We start from the raw sequence: 22500 nt of genomic DNA, 5'->3' as shown, positions 1-22500 counted from the left end.
AGGTGCACACGCCTTATTACACACACACACACACACACACACACACACACACACACACACACACACACACACACACACACACACACACACACACACACCTAACCCTCCCACACAAACCCCACATGCACAATCCCCACCCCACACACAATCCCTCACCCACAATCCCTCACCCACAATCCCACACCCACAACCCCCACACAACTCCACCCCCACACACGACACCCCTCATACACGACCCCCTGCACAAACCCCATCAATCCACACAAACCCCCACACAACCCCCATTCACTCATCCCCCACACTCAAACACACACACATCCCACACCCACCCATACAGTACATTCACCCACATCCACCCATAACACCCCCACACACCCGCCCCCCACACAACACCCCACACAACACCCCACACCCACACAACACCCCACACCCACACAACACCCCACACCCACACAACACCCCACACCCACACAACACCCCACACCCACACAACACCCCACACCCACACAACACCCCACACCCACACAACACCCCACACCCACACCCACACAACACCCCACACCCACACAACACCCCACACCCACACAACACCCCACACCCACACAACACCCCACACCCACACAACACCCCACACCCACACAACACCCCACACCCACACAACACCCCACACCCACACAACACCCCACATCCACACACAACACCCCACATCCACACACAACACCCACCCACACAACACATTCACCCACACAACACATTCACCCACATCCACCCATAACATCCACACAACACATTAACCCACATCCACCCATAACACCCCCACTCCCACACACAACACCCCCACTCCCACACACAACACCCCCACTCCCACACACAACACCCCCACTCCCACACACAACACCCCCACTCCCACACACAACACCCCCACTCCCACACACAACACCCCCACTCCCACACACAACACCCCCACTCCCACACACAACACCCCCACTCCCACACACAACACCCCCACTCCCACACACAACACCCCCACTCCCACACACAACACCCCCACTCCCACACACAACACCCCCACCTCCCACACACAACACCCCCACTCCCACACACAACACCCCCACTCCCACACACAACACCCCCACTCCCACACACAACACCCCCACTCCCACACACAACACCCCCACTCCCACACACAACACCCCCACTCCCACACACAACACCCCCACTCCCACACACAACACCCCCCCTCCCACACAAAACACCCCCACTCCCTCACACAACACCCCCACTCACAACACCACCACTCACAACACCCCCTCTCACAACACCCCCACTCACAACACCCCCACTCCCACACACAACACCCCCACTCCCACACACAACACCCCACTCCCACACACAACAACCCCACTCCCACACACAACACCCCCACTCCCACACACAACACCCCCCACTCCCACACACAACACCCCACACTCCCACACAACACCCCCCACTCCCACACACAACACCCCCACTCCCACACACAACACCCCCACTCCCACACACAACACCCCCACGCCCACACACAACACCCCCCCCCCCCAACACAACACCCCCACTCCCACACAAAACACCCCCACTCCCACACACAACACCCCCCACTCCCACACACAACACCCCCCCCTCCCACACACAACACCCCCCACTCCCACACACAACACCCCCCACTCCCACACACAACACCCCCACTCCCACACACAACACCCCCACTCCCACACACAACACCCCCACTCCCACACACAACACCCCCACTCCCACACACAACACCCCCACTCCCACACACAACACCCCCACTCCCACACACAACACCCCCACTCCCACACACAACACCCCCACCCCAGACACAATAGCCACAGGCACTCACGTGGAAATGCACACACATGAATGCAGATGCACCTAAAGACATTTACACCACCTGGCACGCAAGTGTACATGGGAGTGCGCGCGCGCGCACATGCGGGACGCCACGAGCGTTGATGGTTTCCTGTTTACTATGATGAGGCAATAAACACGCACACAGACAAGAAGCACGTGTACACAGGTGTGCCCCACGATCACAGCGCTCGTTTAACATAGACTAGAGTCACAACCCCCCCCCCCCATCCGGAAAAACACGCAACCACCAACAAAAGCGCATCACGCATACTACACATGCACACATAACCACATTTGCACACAACTTTACACAGCCTCATGCATGCACACAACCACACGCACGCACGCTATGCACACGCTCACAACCACTTGGTTCATACAACAATACACAATCACGCACATCCGCATACACAACCACTCACAAGTACACACAACCACACGTGTACACAACATGAACACACATGCACACAACCACCCATCCACATGCGCACAACCACCCATCCACATGCATACAACCACCCATCCACATGCATACAACCACCCACCCACATGCACACAACCACCCATCCACATGCACACAACCACCCACCCACATGCACACAACCACCCACCCACATGCACACAACCACCCATCCACATGCACACAACCACCCATCCACATGCACACAACCACCCACCCACATGCACACAACCACATGCACACAACCACCCACCCACATGCACACAACCACCCACCCACATGCACACAACCACCCACCCACATGCACACAACCACCCACCCACATGCACACAACCACCCACCCACATGCACACAACCACCCACCCACATGCACACAACCACCCACCCACATGCACACAACCACCCACCCACATGCACACAACCACGCACCCACATGCACACAACCACGCACCCACATGCACACAACCACGCACCCACATGCACACAACCACCCATCCACATTCACACAACCACCCATCCACATTCACACAACCACCCACCCACATGCACACCCCCACCCACCCACATGCACACCCACATGCACACAGCCACTCACCAACACACACACAACCACCCACCAGCAAATGCACAACCACCCATCCACATGCACACAACCACCCACCCACTTGCTCACAACGACCCACCAACATGCAACCACCCATATTTGCGCACACACACAATGGCATCTGTATTTTTTGTTTCAGACTGGTGGAACTAGAGGCAGTGGTTACTGCAAGGAAAACATTTCAGACTCTAAAACTGTTCTTAAAAATGATAGGCAAAGTAAAAAAAATTGCTAACTGGAGTACCTCATGGGTCTGTTCTTAAACCCACATTATTTAGCCAAAGCTTGCACTCTGTGGAAATACATACTCCAGTGGATACCAGTATATAAATCATGTTGCAGAAAATGTAGGCATGCAGCACAAGCTTATAGCTATCACATACAGATAGTTATACACAGCATTGATCAGAAACAACATTGGTAGTGTTGGTGAAGTCATCACTTAGTGCTTATGACAGTTGGAACACTTCATCAAAGTGTGCCTCACAGTAAACAACATTTTGCCATGGGCACTGCCTAACACTTATATATTAACAAGGGTTAGGGAACATGAAATGGTTATGCAAGTGTCAGCAAGCTGCCTTGCACATCTGTGCTTGTGTGCACAGACTACCTAGTACTGACAGTATGTGGACATCAAACATTGTGTCTTGGGTAGAGGACCTCTGTCAGTATCTGAATGGAGTTGCTGTTTTCGTTCAGAACTTGGGTGATTGGTTTCCTTTGTAATTTGGGTGTCAAAGCTGCAGACATGGAAGGTGATCAAGAACTTTGATGCAGGTAGACAGATTATACTCAATAATTTACTTTTTATTTTTTTATAATATATATACACATTCTTTTTCTAGCAAGGTTTGTGTTCAAGGAAAAGATCTAAAATAATTGAAATTTGTAGTAAAACAATGAAAGAGAATTACTGCCGTTGTGTGTGAACGAGTGTTGGGGCAGTAACATATAGCCATTCCATAGTTCGCTTCTAATTTGGTTTCAATTTGATGTTTTTCTCAAAATTTATCAATCATAATGGCATCACACTTTGTTTTGTGACAGCCATAAGAGGGATAAATTTATGTGAATAAAAATCTATGCAAGCAAATGCTGTGACTGCGCTTGCCATCTCCAGTTGTTTTTGCCTATCCCAGGCAAGCACCTTGATGTTGGCCATTTACATTAAACAGAGCTGATCAGTTAGATAAATTGTTGGAGGAAATGTCATGGTAAAGCTGAAATGAGGAGCTTAGGGAATATAGTAATTTTGAGAGTTATTAGAATCCGAGGAAGACAAGTCCTCTGGTTTCCATGGATTTGATCTTCACATTATTTCTGAAGTTTTCAGCTTGGAAAGGTATTGATCGTGCTGACCCACAGTGCTTTCCTATGCTCTCCTCCACACATGAAAGAAGGTTAGGGCTTGTACAGGGAACCAACCTAATGCATTACCATGTACATTCACTGCACCATAGTCACAGATAAAAGCGTTGATAATATACTGGTAGGTTATGTAAATACGCACTACCCAATGTGGCAATCCTCACAAATGTCAAAGGAGATGAAATACATGATGCATATACCAAGGTCTTTTCCTCCTTACAAGAGAGGGAGTCAATGTCAAAGGCATAAATCTGCTCCTGTCTATTTCGTCCCCACATATTCCACAACCACTCACCACCCCTCCACCTTTTCTTGGCTCCTCCTGGATGACAGGTCATCCCAGCATCTTGCCCACTGCCCTGGATCAGAAGTAATGCAGCAAGACACAGCACATCCACAGCAAGGCTGCTTCATTTAAGCTGGATCCCCCCCCCATCCCCTCATGCAGAAAAAGAGAAGACAGGGAGAAATCACTTTGAGCTCTGTCCAATTATACATACTCCCTAACCCCCCTCCCTCCCATGCATCACAGCATCATCCATACACAACAGATCTCCACACACCCATCTTCTGTCCTCTCCCTTCCATCCTCAACAGACGTGTACCTTTCTTTACCAAAGCCCTTTACTCCATCCATCATCTTATCCTTGGTTACCCCCTCGTGTTCACTCTGGCCACCTCTCCCTTAAACAATTCTTTAAATAATCTTCACTCTTTCCATGTGTCCAAACCTATCACCCAACTCCCTTTCCATCCCCGTTCTCCTCCTCACCTCCTCATTTCTCACACCATCCAGCCTAATAACCCCTACCATACTTCTCGGGCATTTCCTCTTAAGCACATTTAAACTATTTCTCTTAAGTTCCATGTTTCTGCCCCATACAGTGTTGTTGGCGCAATCACCCCTTCATACAATCTCCTCTTAGTATCCATTCCCAAATGTCCATTCCTCATTACACTTTAATCAACCAAGGCATTTACTTGCTGCTTTCAATCTACATTTCACCTCCACTCCTCCCTTTCCCACCCCATTCACCCCAAGTATCTAAAACCATCCATTTCCCCCAGCTTCTCTCCCAAAATACTCACTCACAGTATGCTGCCACTCTCTCCCCGTGTACATCTCATCACCTTATATTTTACTCACATTTATCTGGAACTTTTTTCTTTTGCACACCTTCCCATACTGTCACTAACTTCCTCAATCCCTTCTCTGATCCTGCTGAAAGTACAGTGTCATTAGCGAACAACAACTGGCTTCTCTTCCTTTTTTCTCCATTTTTTCTAACCATCTCCAATCCCTGGTCCATTACCCTTGCATTTACCTATCACACTACCTCATCCATGTATCACTTGAACAGCCATGGCAACATGACACGTTCCTGGCGAAGTCCCAACTTAAACCTCAAAACACCTGCACTCTCCATCTCTAATTCTAACACAGGCTCTACTACTTTCATAAAAACTTGATTGTTCTTAACAGCTTTCCTCCTATCCTGTATATCTGGAAAACCTCCCACAATGCCCTGTCTGCCCTGACAGAGGAAGCAAAGTACTAAAATAATTCCCCAACCAAATTACCCACAAAACATTTTCCCAATACAACCGGGAAGCAATATCCCCAGACATGACAATATCCTGAAAGGATTCGTAAGATAAAGTTAGACATTGATGCCATCCTTCCCTTTTACAAGAAAGTTGTAGAAAATACAGCTTAGAAAACTCGCAAGGCACATTTCAAATATTCACTTCGTCCCAAATACAGGAAAAAGAGCACATATTAGGTGCTCCTTGCCAGACAGGCCAAGACCCCAAAACCATTTTTTTTGAGTTGTCACCATCCGAAGTTTGACCAAACGAGGCTCACGTAGAGGACGCATTCTTTAGATGCTGGGACACCTGTCATATCACGGAGAAAACCCAACATCCTGATGACCAATCTTTGCTCTATCCAAACCAATGGAAATCACTGTTCTTAGGAAGAACCAAAACCAAACTACCCGCATCTGCTAACCAACGTGGATTCAAGGAAAGCCATTCTTCCAGCACTTACAAACATCACCCAACAATTATTAGAAGGAATTAACAAAGTTAAACAAGAGAACAGTTATAGCGCCAATAAACTTAAAAAAAAAAAACCCATTTAATTATATCTCCAGACACTTTCCATCAAGAAAGATGGTTTGTAATTGACATAACAATGGAAAGAAATGGCTAACTCTCAGCTCAAATAAAGGTTAGAAAGAATATCTGGGATTAAAAGATGATACAGTGGAATACCTCAAGGAGCAGCACTATCGCCTGCTCACGTTGTCACAAGCGAGCTCCCCATACCAAATCTGGAGCATAACGTGAAAGCACTTATGTCTACCAAAGACATAATGATAATACAGAAAAGTAAATACAAAATGGTGGCAAAGAACACCCAAATATGCAACTAGAATGGAGACCAGCTCCATGGAAATTGTTGGAGACATTGTACACCAAGAAAGGAGAAGAACCTGGTTCTTACTTTGACCTGTGTCCTTCTGGCCTCACATAGGACATAAGTGAAAATCAGCATGAAAGGAATATAGTCATCCTCGTAAAGATATTGCCCAAGTCATTTTTCGTCAGTTTCTGGATTTTTTTTTTTTTTTTTTTTCCTAAATCAATTTTTCATTGCTCCTTGTGGTACAAGTCCCAATTTTTTATTTAGTGTCTTGAGTAGGTTAAAACTACGTTAGGAGGAACAATACGTACATTTATAAAATATATATATATATATATTTTTTTTCTCTCGATTTACTGAAAAGTTGGACAAATGACTTGGGCACTTTCTTTATGAGGCTGGCGCTTATTACTAAGGTTGACCACATCAGTACAAGTCAAATTCTCACACGCAGCATCAACTACCACATCAGTACTCGCATTATAAAATAAAAAGCCACTGCTGTATTACTCGTTCTCTTTTACTCTTGAGTAATAAGAAACACAGAAAACGTGATCAAACCAGTTAACAGAATCCAGAGGTAACTCGTGTACAACTACAAAAATATCATCCTTATCTACCCACTCGCGCTTCATGATGTAGGTGTCATCGTACCAGAGAGGTTAATGGTGAGCAATTGGTTTTAGTAGGAAGAAACTGGTACAACACTTCTGAAGAACCATGATACAGTTCTCCTCCTGAACATGGTTCCCTACAATTAGGAAACCTGACAGATTATTCAAAAGAAAGCATTAAGGACGATAATGCACTTAACCCATTAAACTCCGATGACAAGATTCCTTGTCATTTGGTCAAATAAAACAAAAAATCATAAAACACCAAAATGTTTGATCAAACAGCACCAGAAATGACAAGGAATCTTGTCATCGGAGTTTAATGGGTTAATCACTTTATAGAACTTGCTTACATACATATACCAAAGGCTTTTTCCCCCTTATAAGGGAGGTAGCCAAAAAAGAGGGATAAAACCACTTACAAATGTAAATCCTCCCCAGAGAACAACACACAAAAATGACTCGACACGAAGGTCTGACCTTACATAATCTCACTTGTACATCCTGATGCATACATACACAAGGACAATCAATGAAGTGCAACAAAATCCACACCAACAGTACATGAAAACAATACAAAACTATCCAACTCTCTTACTTGCATCTCATCCCCAAAATTGATTGATATCTTTGGCGACTGCATCTCGACATAAGTTGGATGAGGGCATTAATGTAGTTCAAAAATGGGCGGGAAGAAAACTTTTGTTTTGAGGACCACATATTGAGTGGTACATGTCGTAGGGAACGTATAATGACGATGTTCTTTCTTTTTATTTCAACAGACAAGGAAACATGGCTGAGGAACTTTTGTCCCTTAAGTGGAATAACCACCAGGCCCACTTTGTGGACATCCTAACTTTCCTGCGAGAGCAGGTAAATGAGCCGTTTAAAGTGCCATGTCATATCCAGTTTTTAATTGCATGACATAGGCTTAGACTTGGGTGAACTAATTTTGTTTTTTTCTTTTTCTTTTTCTCCTCAATTTTCAGGAAATTTTTGTGGATGCCACCCTGGCATGTGGGGGCAAACTCTACCCAGCGCACAAATTTGTGCTCAGTACCTGCAGTGACTATTTTAAGCAAATGTTCACAAAGAATCCTAGTAAACATCCAATAGTGTTTATGAAAGATGTTTCGTGCCGTGATCTCGAAGCCTTATTAGACTTTATGTACAATGGTGAAGTGAATGTTCCACAATCTAGTCTAGGATCTCTCATAAAGACAGCGGAAGGACTGCAAATAAAGGGTCTTGCGGTTCCTGATGACCCTCCCACGAAAAGAGAGAGGAAAGATACTAAGTCTTCTCACGATTCACATCACAGTCCGCCCCCTAAGAGAAGAGCGCGGGACAGATCACCGCCGCTACCCTTAGGGGCGACCCATTCATCAAGTTCTCACACGACTTCCACCCCCACTGCCTCCAAATCTAGATCTCCCCCTCCACCCCCCACTATAGCAGCATCATCATCTTCCTCCTCATCTCACTCATCTCAATCTGTGATGCCCCCAGTAGAGGCCACTTTAGACGAAGACAGCAGAACGAGTGTGCATAGTGGTCAAAGTGAACAAAACACAAGTGTAACAACGCCTAGTCTAGGGTCCAAACCACAGCCGCCACCTCCTCCAGTATCCAACCAGTTATCGTCCAGTAGTCAAGAAAACCAACAGATCCAACACGATGCGTCGCAATCCTCTCAAGGCTCGGAGGAACCCTCCCCCGGACCTTCGGGGCTGCACCGGTCGAAAGAAGAGGTGGAATTGGTAAGTTGAAAGCATCCCATTCAGACTTGTAGTAATTTAGTAGTGTTGAATTAGATGTTTGTAATTATGGGGTTGTGGGATAGGTACAGATGGGATGTGAGATAGGTTTGTGCATGGTTATCTTAACCCATTAAACTCCAATGACAAGATGTCTTGTCATTTGGTCAAATAAAACAAAAAATTATAAAACACCAAAATGTTTGATCCAACACCAGAAAAATATGACGTCAGTCCTCCTCGCTTCGCTCGCGAGCTCGCGAGCGAAGCGAGGAGGACTGACGTCATATTTTTCTGGTGTTGGATCAAACATTTTGGTGTTTTATAATTTTTTGTTTTATTTGACCAAATGACAAGACATCTTGTCATCGGAGTTTAATGGGTGGGACGTGTATCTTGAGCTGATAGTAGAAAACATTTTTTAGAAAATATGCTGCATGCATTCTCTCGTATTTGTCCAGGTTTTTTCATACATTGTGTATGTATACATGTTTACATTGATGTGAGGTGTGTTCTGACTTCTTGGTTGGATGGGTCATTTCTTCTCGTTGCCCCCCCCCCCACTCTCTCTCTCTCTCTCTCTCTCTCTCTCTCACTCTCTCTCTCCTCTCTCTCTCTCTCTCTCTCTCTCTCTCTCTCTCTCTCTCACACACACACACACACACACACACACACACACACACACACACACACACACACACACACACACACACACACACACTCTTTCCACCCTGTATTCTCCATTTCTTGCATCTTTCGTCTATCCTTATTTCCTCTTGTTCTACTTCTTTATTTTATCGTCTCTTTCTGCCCTCTCTTCTCGTCCATTTATTCTCTCTTTCCACTTTGTCCATTCTAATCTCCAACTTTCTCAACCTTATCATCTCTCTAATCACCATTTTCTCGCTACCTTCAATTGGTGTCAACCCTGCGTCTCATTCTTGTACTTTTTTTTTTTTTGTCTCTAACACCTTGTATCTCCGTATCCGTTTTTCCTTTGTCTTCCATCTCTCTCACTTTCCTCCCTCACTTTTTGTCTTTCCCCACCCTACTCTCTCCCCCTCCCTCCCTCCCTCCTCCCTCACCTTCCTCCCTCTCCTTCCTCCCTCTCCTTCCTCCCTCTCCTTCCCTTCTCTTTCACCTCCCTTCTTCCCTCGTTACCTCCTTCCCGTATTCCCTCCTCCTCACCTTCCCTCCTCCTCACTTTCCCTCTCCTTCCATCTCCTTCCCTCCTTCCATTTCCTCCCCTCCTCCCATTTCCTCCCCTCCTCCCTCTCATTTTCTCCTCCCTCCCCTTCCCTCCTCACTCTCCTTACCCCTCTCCTTACCTCCTCCCTCTCCTCTATATTTCTCTCCCTCCCTCTCCTCTTCCCTCTCCTCTATATTTCTCTCCCTCCCTCTCCTCTTCCCTCTTCTCTATATTTCTCTCCCTCCCTCTCCTCTTCCCTCTCTATATTTCTCTCCCTCCCTCTCCTCTTCCCTCTCCTATATTTCTCTCCCTCTTCTCTCTCCTCCTCTTCTCTTCCCTCTTTCTCTCCCCCCTCTCCTCTTCCCCCCCTCTTCCTCTCCCTCTTCCCTCCTCTTCCCTCTCCTATATTTCTCTCCCTCCCTCTCTTCCCTCTCCTCTCCTCCCCCTCTTCCCCCCTCCCTTTGTCCTTCCTCCCTCCTCTCCTCCCATATCTCTCTCCCTCTCTACCTCCTTCCTTCCCTCTCTCCCTCTCTCCCTCCTTCCTTCCCTCTCTCCTTCCTTCCCTCCCTCCTTCCTTCCCTCCCTCTCCCCTCCCTCTCATTCTCTCCCTCTCATTCTCTCCCCTCCCTCTCATTCTCTCCCCTCCCTCGCATTCTCTCCCCTCCCTCGCATTCTCTCCCCTCCCTCGCATTCTCTCCCCTCCCTCGCATTCTCTCCCACCCCCCTCCCTCTCATTCTCTCCCCTCCCTCTCATTCTCTCCCCTCCCTCTCATTCTCTCCCCTCCCTCTCATTCTCTCCCCTCCCTCTCATTCTCTCCCCTCCCTCTCATTCTCTCCCCTCCCTCTCATTCTCTCCCCTCCCTCTCATTCTCTCCCCTCCCTCTCATTCTCTCCCCTCCCTCTCATTCTCTCCCCTCCCCCTCTCTCCTCTCCCCCCCCTCTCATTCTCCCCCCGCTCCTCTCTCTCCCTCCCTCATTCTCTCCCCCTCCCTCACATTCTCTCCCCTCCCTCTCATTCTCTCCCCTCCCCTCTCGTCTCTCTCCCTCCCTCTCTTCTCTCCCCTCCCCTCTCTTCTCCCCTCCCCTCCCTCTCATTCTCTCCCCTCCCTCTCATTCTCTCCCCCATCTCATTCTCTCCCCCCCTCTCATTCTCTCCCCCCCTCTCATTCTCTCCCCCCTCTCATTCTCTCCCCCCCTCTCATTCTCTCCCCCCCTCTCATTCTCTCCCCCCCCTCTCATTCTCTCCCCCCCTCTCATTCTCTCCCCCTTCTCTTCTCTCTCCCCTCACTCATTCTCTCCCCTCCCTCCTCCTCCCCTCCCTTCTCTCCTCTCCCTCTCATTCTCTCCTCTCCCTCTCATTCTCTCCTCTCCCTCTCACCCTCTCCCTCTCATTCTCTCCCTCCCTCTCATTCTCTCCCTCTCCTCTCCCTCTCACTCCTCTCCCTCTCTCTCTCCTCTCTCCTCATCTCTCCTCTCCCTCTCCCTCCCCTCCCTCTCTCTGCTCTCCCCTCCCTCTCTCTCCCCCTCTCCCCCTCCCTCCTCTCCCTCCTCTCCTCTCCCCCCCTCTCCCCCTCCTCTCCCCCTCTCTCCGCCTCCTCCCCCCCCCTCCTCTCCCCCCTCTCTCCTCTCCCCCTCCCCTCTCCCCCCTCCTCTCCCCCCTCTCCTCTCCCCCTCCCTCTCCCCCTCTCCCCTCTCCCCCTCCTCTCCCCCTCTCCCTCTCTCCTCCTCTCCCCCTCCTCCTCTCCCCCCTCACCCTCTCCCTCCCTCACCTCCCCCCCCCCCCCCCTCTCCCCCCCCTCCTCTCCTCTCCCCCTCTCTCCTCTCCCCCTCTCCCCTCCTCCTCTCCCCCTCTCTCCTCTCCCCCTTGCCCCCTCTCTCCTCTCCCCCATCTCTCCTCTCCCCCTTCCCCCTCCTCTCCCCCTTTCCCCTTCCCCTTTCTCTCCCCCTTCCCCCTCCCCCTTTCTCTCCTCTCCCCCCTTTTCCCCTCCTCCTCTCCCCCCCCTTTCCCCCCTCTCCTCTTTCCCTCTCCTCTCCCCCCCTTTCCCCCTCTCCCCCTCTCCCTTCCCCCTTCCTCTCCCCCTCTTTCCCCCCTCTCCCCCCTCTTTCCCCCCTCCTCTCCCCCTCTTCCCCCCTCCTCCCCCCTCTCCCCCTCCCTCTCCCCCTCTCCCCCTCCTCTCCCCCTCTTTCCCCCCTCTCATCTCCTCTTTCCCCCCTCCTCTCCCCCACTTCCCCCTCCTCTCCCCCCCTCTTCCCCCTCCTCTCCCCCTTTCCTCACACTCCCCCCTCTCCCCCTCTCCTCTCCCCCTCCCCCTCTCTCTCCCCTCCCCTCTCTCCTCTCCCCTCTTCCCCCTCCTCTCCCATCTCCCCCTCCTCTCCCCCCTCCTTCTCTCCCCCCTCCCCCCCCTCTTCTCCCCCCTCTCCCTCCCCTCTTCCCCCTCTCCTCCTCCCCACTCTCCCCCTCTCCTCCCCCTCTCCCCCCTCTCCTCCACCCTCTATCCCCTCTCCCTCCCCCTTTCCCCCCTCTTCTCTCCCCCTTTCCCCCCTCTTCTCTCCCCCTCTCCTTCCCCCCTCTCCCCCTCTCCCCTCCCCCTCTATCTCCCCCTTTCCCCCCCTCTCTCCCCCTCTTTCCCCCACTCTCTTCCCTCCCCCTTTCCCCCTCTTCCTCTCCCCCTTTCCCCCTCCTCTCCCCCTCCCCCCTCTCTCTCCTCTCCCCCTCTCCTCTCCCCCTCTTTCCCCCTCTCCTCTCCCCCTCTTTCCCCCTCTCCTCTCCCCCTCTTTCCCCCTCTCCTCTCCCCCTCTTTCCCCCTCTCCTCTCCCCCTCTTTCCCCCTCTCCTCTCCCCCTCTCCCCCTTTCCTCCTCTCTCTCCCCCCTCTCCCCCTCTCCCTCCCCCACACCCCCTCCTCTCCCCCCCTCTCCCTCCCCCTCCTCCCCCTCTCCTCTCCCCCTCTCCCCTCTCCCCCTCCTCTCCCCTCTCTTCCCCCCCTCTCCCCCTCTCCCCCTCTCCCTCCCCCCTCTCCCTCTCTCCCTCCCTCTCCTCTCCCCCTCTCCCCCTCTCCTCCCCCTCTCCCCCCTCTCCCTCTCCCCCTCTCCCCCCTCCTCCCCCTCCCCCCTCTCCTCTCCCCTCACCTCTCCCCCTTTCCCCCTCTCTCTCCTCTCCCCCCCCCTCACCCTCCCCCCCCTCTCTCCCCCTCTCCCCCTCTCTCACCCTCTCCCCCCCTCCCTCTCCCCCTCCCCCCCCTCCCTCCCCCTCCCCCCCTCTCCTCTCCCCCCTCTCCCCCTCTCCTCTCCCCCTCTCCCCCTACCTCCCTCCCTCCACCCTCCCCCCTTTCCCCCCTCCCCCCTCTTCCCCCCCTCTCCCCCCCCCTCTCCTCTCCCCCTCTCCCCCCCCCTCCTCCCCCTCCCCGCCTCCCCCTTTTCCCCCCTCTCCTCTCTCCCCCCTCCCCTTCCCCTCTCCTCACCCTCTCCCCCTCTCCTTCCCCTCCTCCCCCTCTCCTCTCCCTCCTTCTCCCCTTTCCTCTCCCCCTCCCTCTCCCCCTTCCCCTCTCTCCCCCTCTTCTCTCCCTTCCTCTCTCCCTAGTCCCCCCTCTCTCCCCCTCTTCTCTCCCCCCCTCCTCTCCCCCTCTCCCTCTCCCTCCCCCTCTTCACTCCCCCTCTCCTCTCCCTCCTCCCTCCCCCTCCCCCACCTCTCCTCCTCCCCCCTCCTCCCCCCTCTCCCCCCCTCCTCCTCTCCCCCCTCCTCTCCCCTCTTCTCTCCCCCTCTTCCTCTCCCCCCCCCCTCTCCCTCTCCTCTCCCCCCCTCTCCCCTCCCCCTCTCCCACCTCTCCTACCTCTCCCCCCTCTCCGCCCTCCCCCCTCCCCCCCTCCCCCCCTCCCTCTCCTCTCACTCCCCCTCCTCTCCCCCCCCCCTCCCCTCCCTCTCCGACCTCTCCCTCCCTCTCCCTCCTCCCTCTCCCTCTCACACCCCTCACCCTCTCCTCTCTCTCCCCTCACCCTCCCTTCTCTCTCTCCCCTCACCCTCTCCTCTCCCTCCTCACCCTCTCCCTCCCTACCCCTCCCCCTCTCCCACCCCACACCCTCTCCTCTCCCTCCCCTCACCCTCTCCACCCCTCGCCCTCCCCTCTCCCTCCCAGTCACCCTCTCCTCTCCCACCCCTCACCCTCTCCTCTCCCACCCCTCACCCTCTCCTCTCCCACCCCTCACCCTCTCCTCTCCCACCCCTCACCCTCTCCTCTCCCACCCCTCACCCTCTCCTCTCCCACCCCTCACCCTCTCCTCTCCCACCCCTCACCCTCTCCTCCTCTCACCCACCCTCACCCTCTCCTCTCCCAACCCCTCACCCTCTCCTCCCCCTCCCACCCCTCTGAACACCCTCCACTCCCACAGCAAACCTCACCTCCCATCCTCTCCCCCCCCTCACCCTCTCCTCTCCCTCCCCTCACCCTCTCCTCTCCCTCCCCTCACCCTCTCCTCTCCCTCCCCTCACCCTCTCCTCTCCCTCCCCTCACCCTCTCCTCTCCCTCCCCTCACCCTCTCCTCTCCCTCCCCTCACCCTCTCCTCACCCTCCCCCCCCCTCCCCTCTCTCACCCTCCCCTCCCTCTCCCTCTCCCTCTCCTCCCCTCCCCCTCCCCCCTCCTCTCCCCTCCCCTCACCTCTCCCCCCTCTTCACCCTCCCCCCGACCCTCTCTCTCCCCCACCCCCTCTCCTCTCCCCCCCTCCCTCCCCCCTCCTCTCCCTCCCCTCACCCCTCCCTCCTCCCCCCCCTCTCCTCTCCCTCCCTCACCCCTCTCCCCCCCCTCACCCTCTCCTCTCCTCCCCTCCCCCTCCCTCCCTCCCCCTCACCCTCCTCCTCCCCCTCCCTCCCCCACCCTCTCCTCTCCCTCCCCTCCCACTCTCCTCTCCCCTCCCCTCCCCCTCTCCTCTCCCCCCCTCACCCTCTCCTCTCCTCCCCTCACCCCTCCTCTCTCTCCCCCCCTCTCCTCTCCTCCCCCTCCCCTCCCTCTCCCTCCCCTCCCCTCCCTCTCCCTCCCCTCCCCTCCTCTCCCACCCCTCACCCTCTCCTCTCCCTCCCCTCACCCTCTCCTCTCCCTCCCCTCACCCTCTCCTCCCCTCACCCTCTCCTCTCCCTCCCCCTCTCCTCTCCCTCCCCTCACCCCTCCTCCCCTCCCTCGCTATCCCCTCCTCTCCCTCCCCTCACCTCCTCTCTCTCCCTCCCCCCCTCACCTCCCTTCCTCCCCTCACCCTCTCCTCTCCCTCCCCTCACCCTCTCTCCTCTCCCCCCCTCCCCTCTCCTCTCCTCCCCCCCCTCTCCTCTCCCCCCCTCCCCTCTCCTCTCCATCCCCTCACCCTCTCCTCTCCCTCCCCCTCCCCTCTCCCTCCCTCCCCTCACCCTCTCCTCTCCCTCCCCTCACCCTCCCCTCTCCCATTCACCCTCCCTCTCCCTCCACTCCCCCTCTCCCTCTCCCCTCACCCCCCTCTCCCTCTCCCTCCTCTCTCTCCCTCCTCCCCCCTCCCTCCCTCACCTCCTCTCCCTCCCCTCACCTCTCCTCTCCCCCCCCCTCACCTCTCCTCTCCTCCCTCCCCCTCAGCCTCTCCTCCCCTCCCCCTCAGCCTCTCCTCTCCCCTCTCCCCTCCCCTCAGCCTCTCCTCTCCCTCCTCACCCTCCCCTCACCCTCCCCTCACCCTCCCCTCAGCCTCTCCTCTCCCTCCCCTCAGCCTCTCCTCTCCCTCCCCTCAGCCTCTCCTCTCCCTCCCCTCAGCCTCTCCTCTCCCTCCCCTCAGCCTCTCCTCTCCCTCCCCTCAGCCTCTCCTCTCCCTCCCCTCAGCCTCTCCTCTCCCTCCCCTCAGCCCCCTCTCTCCCCCCTCCCCACCCCTCCCTCTCCTCTCCCTCCCCTCACCTCTCCTCTCCCCCCCCTCAGCCTCTCCTCTCCCTCCCCCCCCCTCTCTCCCTCCCCCCCTCCCCCTCCTCTCCCTCCCCTCAGCCTCTCCTCTCCCTCCCTCCCTCACCTCTCCCTCCCCTCAGCCTCTCCCTCTCCCTCCCCTCCCCTCTCCTCTCCCGCCCCCCTCCCCCCTCTCCCTCCCCCTCCCCCCTCCCCCCCCCCCTCCTCCCCTCCCCTCCCTCCCTCCTCCCACCCCTCAGCCTCTCCTCTCCTCTCCCCTCAGCCTCTCCTCTCCCTCCCCTCCCCTCTCCCTCTCCCTCCCCTCCCTCTCCTCCCCCTCCCCTCTCCCTCCCCTCACCCTCCTTTCCCCTCACCCTCTCCCTCTCCCTCACCCTCTCCTCTCCCACCCCTCACCCTCTCCTCCTCCCACCCCTCACCCTCCTCCTCTCCCACCCCGCACCCTCTCCCCCCCCCTCCCCCCCCTCCTCTCCCTCCCCTCCCCTCCCTCTCCCACCCCTCACCCTCTCCTCTCCCACCCCTCACCCTCTCCTCTCCCTCCCCTCACCCTCTCCTCTCCCTCCCCTCCCCCTTCCCTCCCTCCCCTCCCCCCCTCTCCCTCCCTCCCCCTCCCCCTCCTCTCCCCCCCCCCTCACCCCTCCCTCCTCTCCCTCCCCTCCCCTCTCCTCTCTCCCCTCCCCCTCCTCCCCCTCCCCTCTCCCCCCTGTCTCCCTCCCCTCTCCCCTCCCCCTCCTCTCTCCCTCCTCCCCCTCATCTCTCCCTCCCCCCTCTCTCTCCCTCCCCCTCCCTCCCTCCCCTCTCTCTCCCCCCCCCTCCTCCCTCCCTCCCCCTCTCTCTCCCTCCCCCTCACCCCCACCCTCTCTCTCTCCTCCCCCTCTCCCTCCCCCCCCTCTCTCTCCCGCCCCCCTCTCTCCCTCCCCCCTCTCTCCCTCCCCCTCCTCTCCCTCCCCCTCCCTCCCCTCCCCCTCTCCCTCCCCCTCATCCCCCTCTCCCCTCTCCCCTCCCCCTCCCCCCCCCCCTCTCCCCCCCCCCTCACTCTCCCTCCCTCCCCCCTCTCCCTCCTCCCTCCTCTCCCTCCCCCCCCCTCCTCCTCTCCCCTTCCCCTCTCTCCCCCTCCCTCCCCCTCTCCCTCCCTCCCTCTCTCTCCCCTCCCCCCTCTCTCCCCCCTCCCCTCTCTCCCTCCCTCCCTCCCCCCTCCCCCTCCTCTCTCCCCTCCCTCCCCCCCTCCCTCTCTCCCTCCCCCCTCCCTCTCTCCCTCCCTCCCCCCTCTCCCCCTCCTCCCCTCCCTCTCCCCCCCCTTCCATCCCTCCCTCCTCCCCTCCTCTCCCTCCCCCCCCCTCAGTCTCTCCCCTCCCCTCTCCCTCCTCCTCCCTCCCCCCCCCCTCACCTCCTTTCCCCTCTCCTCTCCTCCTAATCTCTCCCCTCTCCTCTCCTCCTTCCTCCCTCCTCCCTCCCCTCCTCCCCTCCCTCACTCTCCTTCCTCCCCTCTCCCACCCCCTCTCCCCCTCTTCTCCCCACCTCCCTCCCTCCTCCTCCCTCCCTCTCCCCTCCCCCCTCCTTCCCCCCGTCGCTCCCCCTCTCCCCTCCCCCCCTCTCTCCCCCTCCCCTCTCTCCCCCCCTCATTCTCTCCTTCCTCCCCTCTCTCTCCCCTCCTCTCTCTCCTTCCCCCCCTCCTCCCCCTCTCCTCCTCTCTCCTTCCCTCCCCCTCTCCTCCTCCCCCCCCCCCTCCTCCCTTCCCCTCTCTCCTTCTCCCTCCCCCTTCCTCCCTCACCTCCTCCTCCCCATCTCCTCCCTTCCCCCTCCCTCCTCCTCCCTCACCTCCCCCCCCCCCTCCTCCCTCCTTCTCCTCCCTCCTCCCTCATTCTCGTCCCTCCTCCCTCCCTCCCTCCCTCCCCCTCCTCCCCCTCCTCCCCTCCCTCTCTCTCCTCCTCCCCACTCTCCTCCTCCCTCACCCCTCCTCCCTCACTCATTCTCTCCTCCCTCACTCATTCTCTCCTCCCTCACTCACTCTCTCCTTCCCCTCCTCTCTCCTCCTCTCGCCCCCTCTTCCTCTCTCCTCTCCCTCTTCCTCCCTCCTCTCCGCCCTCTCACCTCCTCCCCTCATCCCCTCCCCCCCTCCTCCTCTCTCCTCCCCCCCCCTCTCTCCTCCCCTCCCCCCTCCCCTCTCCCCTCCCCCCCTCTCCCCCCTCCCCCCCCCTCTCCTCCTCTCCCTCCCCCCTCACATCCTCTCCCCTCCCGCCCTCTCTCCTCTCCCCTCCCGCCCTCTCTCCTCTCCCCTCCCGCCCTCTCTCCTCTCCCCTCCCGCCCTCTCTCCTCTCCCCTCCCGCCCTCTCTCCTCTCCCCTCCCGCCCTCTCTCCTCTCCCCTCCCGCCCTCCCTCCCCCTCTCCCCCCCCTCCTCCCTCTCTCCTCTCCCTCCCCCCCTCCTCTCCCCCTCCGCCCTCCTCCTCCCCCCCCCCTCTCTCCCCCCCTCCCCCCCTCCCCCTCCCCTCTCCCCCCTCCTCCCTCTCCCCCTCCCCCCTCTCTCTCCCCCCCCTCCCCCCCCTCCTCTCCTCCCGCCCCTCTCCCCTCTCTCCCCTCCCCCCTCCCTCCCTCTCTCCTCTCCCCTCTCCCCCCCTCTCTCCTCTCCCCTCCCCCTCTCTCCCTCCCTCTCCCCCTCTCCCCCTCCCCCCCCCTCTCCCCCTCCCCCCCCTCTCCTCCCCTCCCCCCCCCCCCCTCTCTCCCTCCCCCTCCCCCCTCTCCCCTCCTCTCCCCTCCCCCCTCTCCCTCCCTCTCCCCCCCCGCCCCCCCTCTCCTCTCCCCTCCCCCCTCTCCCTCCTCCCCCTCCCGCCCTCTCCCTCCCTCTCCCCTCCCCCCCCCCTCCTCTCCCCTCCCCCATCTCCCTCTCCCCTCCACCTCTTCCCTCCCCCCTCTCCCCCCCCCCGCCCTCCCCTCTCCCCTCCCGCCCTCCCCTCCTCTCCCCTCTCGCCCTCCCCTCCCCCCCCTCCCCCCTCCCTCCTCTCCCACTCCCCTCCCCCCTCCTCCTCCCCTCCCTCCCCCCTCCTCTCCCCTCCCTCCTCTCCCCTCCCCCCTCCCCCTTTCCCCTCCCTCCCTCCCTCCCCCCTCCCCCCTCCCTCCTCTCCCTCCCCCCTCCCTCCTCTCCCTCCCCCCTCCCTCCTCTCCCTCCCCCCTCCCTCCTCTCCCTCCCCCCTCCCTACTCTCCCTCCTCCCTCTCTCCTCTCCCTCCCCCTCCCTACTCTCCCTCCCCCTCCCTCCTCTCCCCTCCCGCCCTCCCTCCTCTCCCCTCCCGCCCTCCCTCCTCTCCCCTCTCCCCTCTCCCCTCCCGCCCTCCCTCCTCTCCCCTCCCGCCCTCCCTCCTCTCCCCTCCCGCCCTCCCTCCTCTCCCCTCCCGCCCTCCCTCCTCTCCCCTCCCGCCCTCCTCCTCCCCCTCCCCCCTCCCCCTCTCCCCTCTCCCCTCCCTCCCCCGCCCTCCCTCCACTCCCTCTCCCCTCCCGCCCTCCCTCCCTCCGCCTCCCTCCTCTCCCCTCTCCCCTCCCCCCCGCCCTCCCTCCCTCCCCTCCTCCTCCACCCCCCTCTCCCCTCCCTACTCCTCCTCCTCCCCTCCTCCCTCTCTCTCCCTTCCTCTCTCTCCCTCTCTCCCCCCTCTCTCCTTCCCCTCTCTCCCTCCCCCTCCCCCCTCCTCCCTCTCCCCCCTCACCTTTCTCCCCTCTCACTCTCCTCACTCTCCTCACTCTCCTCCCTCACTCTCCTCACTCCTCTTCTCTCCTCTTCTCTCTCCTCACCCTCCCCTCACCCCTCTCTCCTCCCTCTCTCTCGCTCTCCTCTCCCTCCCCCTCTCCTCCCCCCCTCCACTCCCTCTCTCCCGCCCTCTCTCCTCTCCCCTCCTCTCCCCTCCCTCTCTCCACTCCCTCTCTCTCCCCCCCTCTCCCTCTCCTCTCCTCTACTCTCCCTCTTCCCTCTCCTCCTCCCTCTCTCCTCTTCCCTCTCCTCTCCCCCCTCCCTCTCTCCTCTTCCCTCTCCTCTCCCTCTCTCCTCTTCCTCTCCTCTCCCCTCTCCTCTTCCCCTCCCTCTCCCTCTCTCCTCTCCCTCTCCTCTCCCTCTCTCCTCTCCCCTCTCCTCTCCCTCTCCTCCCCCCTCCCTCTCCCTCTTCCCTCTCCTCTCCCCCTCCCCTCTCCCTCTCTCCTCTCCCCCTCCTCTTCTCCCTCTCCCCTCTCCTCTCACTCCCTCTCCCTCTCTCCTCTCCCTCCCCTCCCTCCCCCTCCCCTCCCCTCTCCTCTCCTCTCCCCCTCCCCCTCCCCTCCTCTCTTCTCCCTCACCCCTCTTCTCCCTCCCCTCCTCTCCCCTCCTCTCACCCCTCCTCTCCTCCCCTCTCCCTCTCCCTCTCCATCACCCCCCCTCTCTCCCTCTCCTCTCCCTCTCCTCCCCCCTCCCCCTCTCCCCTCCCTCCCCCCTCTCTCTCCCTCCTCTTCTCCCCTCCCCTCCCCCCTCCCTCCCCCCTCTCCCCTCCCCCTCCCTCCCCCCTCCTCCCCTCCCCTCTCTACCACTCCTCTCCCCTCCCGTCCCTCCACTCTCCCCTCCCCCCTCCCTCCACCTCTCCCCCCCTCCCTCCACTCTCCTCTCCCCTCCCTTCCCTCCACTCTCCTCTCCCCTCCCTCCTCCTCCCCCTCCCACCACTCCCCCTCCCCTCCCACCACTCCCCCTCCCCTCCCACCACTCCCCCTCCCCTCCCTACCACCCCTCCTCTCCCCCTCCCCTCCCTCCCTCCCCTCCCCTCCTCCCTCCCTCCACTCCCCTCCCCTCCCCTACCACTCCCCTCCCTCCCTCCACTCCTCCCCTCCCCCTCTCCTCCCCCTCCCTCCACTCCCCTCCCCTCCCTCCCCCCCCTCTCCCCTCCCCTCCCCTCCCTACCACCCCTCTCCCCTCCCCTCCCCTCCCTACCACCCCTCTCCCCTCCCCTCCCCTCCCTACCACCCCTCTCCCCTCCCCTCTCTACCACTCCCCCTCCTCCCCCTCCCTCACCCCCCCTCCACCCTCCTCCTCCCCTCCCTCCACTCTCCCCTCCCCCCCCCCCCCTCTCTCCCCCTCCCCCCCCCCCACTCTCGTCTCCCTCCCCTCCCTCCCCCCTCTCCCCTCCCCCCCCCCCCCCCCCCCCCCCCCCTCTCCTCCCTCTCTCCTCCCCCCCCTCCCCCCCCCCCCTCTCCCTCTCCCCCCCCCACTCCCCTCTCCCCCCCCTCCCCCCCCCTCCCCCCCCCCCCTCTCCCCCTCCCCCCCTCCCCCCCTCCCCCCTCTCCCTCCCCCCTCCCCCTCTCCCCCCCTCCCCCCCCACTCTCCCCTCCCCCCTCTCCTCCCCCCCTCACCCCCCCCCCCCCCCCCCTCTCCCCTCCTCCCCCCTCTCCCCCCCCCCTCCCCCCCCTCCTCCCCTCTCCCCTCCCCCCCCCCCTCCCCCTCCCCCCCTCCTCCTCCCCTCACCCTCCTCACCACCTCCTCTCTCTCTCCCCCCCACCTCTCCCCTCCACCCCCTCCCCCTCCACTCTCCCTCGCCCCTCCCTCTCCTCTCCCCCCCTCCCCTCTCCTTCACTCTCTCCCTCCACTCACCCTCCTCTCCCCCCCCCCCTCCTCCTCTCCCCCCTTCCCCCCCCTCTCTCCTCTCCCCACTCTCCCTCCTCTCCCTCCCCTCCTCACCACTCACTCCCTCTCCCCTCCACCCCCTCCCCCCCCCCCCCTCCCCCCTCCCTCTCCCTCTCCCCCTCCTCCCCCCTCTTCCCCTTCCCCCCCCCCCCCCCCCCCTCTCCCCCCCCCCTCCCCCCTCTCCTCTCCCCCCTCCTCTCCCCCCCCCCCCCCTCTCCACTCCCCCCCCTCCCCCCCCCCCCCCCCCCCCCTCCCTCCCCCCCCCCTCCCTCACCCTCCTCCCTCCCCACCTCGCCCCCCTCCCCCCCCCTCCCTCCCCACCCCCTCCCCCCCACTCTCCCCCCTCCCTCCCCTCTCCCCCCCCCCCCCTCCCCCTCACTCCTCCCCCCCCCCCTCTCCCCCCCTCCCCCACCCTCCCCTCTCCCTCCCTCCCCCCTCCCCCCCTCCCCCCCCCCCCCCCCCCCTCCCCCCCCCTCCCCCCCCCCCCCCTCCCCACACCCTCCCCCCTCCCTCCCCCTCCCTCCCCCCCCCCCCCCCCACCCTCCCTCACCTCCTCCTCTCCACCCCCCTCCCCTCCCCCTCCCCCCCTCCACCCTCCCTCCTCTCTCCACCCCCCTCCCCCCCCCCCCTCACCCCCCCCC

At 59.3% G+C, this 22500-nt stretch overlaps 2 protein-coding genes across 17 annotated transcripts in view; both read left to right on the top strand.

Moving 5' to 3' along the window:
- LOC143030281 (uncharacterized) overlaps nt 1–1226 on the top strand; it is a gene marked incomplete at both ends in the record, with an annotated part of 2814 nt that extends 1588 nt beyond the window's left edge. Inside the window, one exon of the mRNA XM_076193434.1 lies at nt 1140–1226. Within this exon, the coding sequence (XP_076049549.1) occupies nt 1140–1226 (87 nt within the window). The remainder of the gene's footprint in view (nt 1–1139) is intronic.
- Nucleotides 1–22500, top strand: part of LOC143031107 (uncharacterized) — a 202836-nt gene that overhangs the window by 3680 nt on the left and 176656 nt on the right. For all 16 annotated transcript variants that reach the window (XM_076194555.1, XM_076194551.1, XM_076194552.1 and 13 more), the window contains exons 2-3: nt 8174–8264; nt 8381–9151. In XM_076194555.1, coding sequence (XP_076050670.1) covers nt 8184–8264; nt 8381–9151 — 852 coding nt within the window. In that variant the 5' untranslated portion in view covers nt 8174–8183. The remainder of the gene's footprint in view (nt 1–8173; nt 8265–8380; nt 9152–22500) is intronic.

This window comes from Oratosquilla oratoria, chromosome 12, assembly GCF_046742065.1.
Source record: "Oratosquilla oratoria isolate Oo_2021 chromosome 12, ASM4674206v1, whole genome shotgun sequence".
Classification (NCBI taxonomy): domain Eukaryota; kingdom Metazoa; phylum Arthropoda; class Malacostraca; order Stomatopoda; family Squillidae; genus Oratosquilla; species Oratosquilla oratoria.
This window is presented reverse-complemented; position numbering and strand designations above follow the sequence as displayed.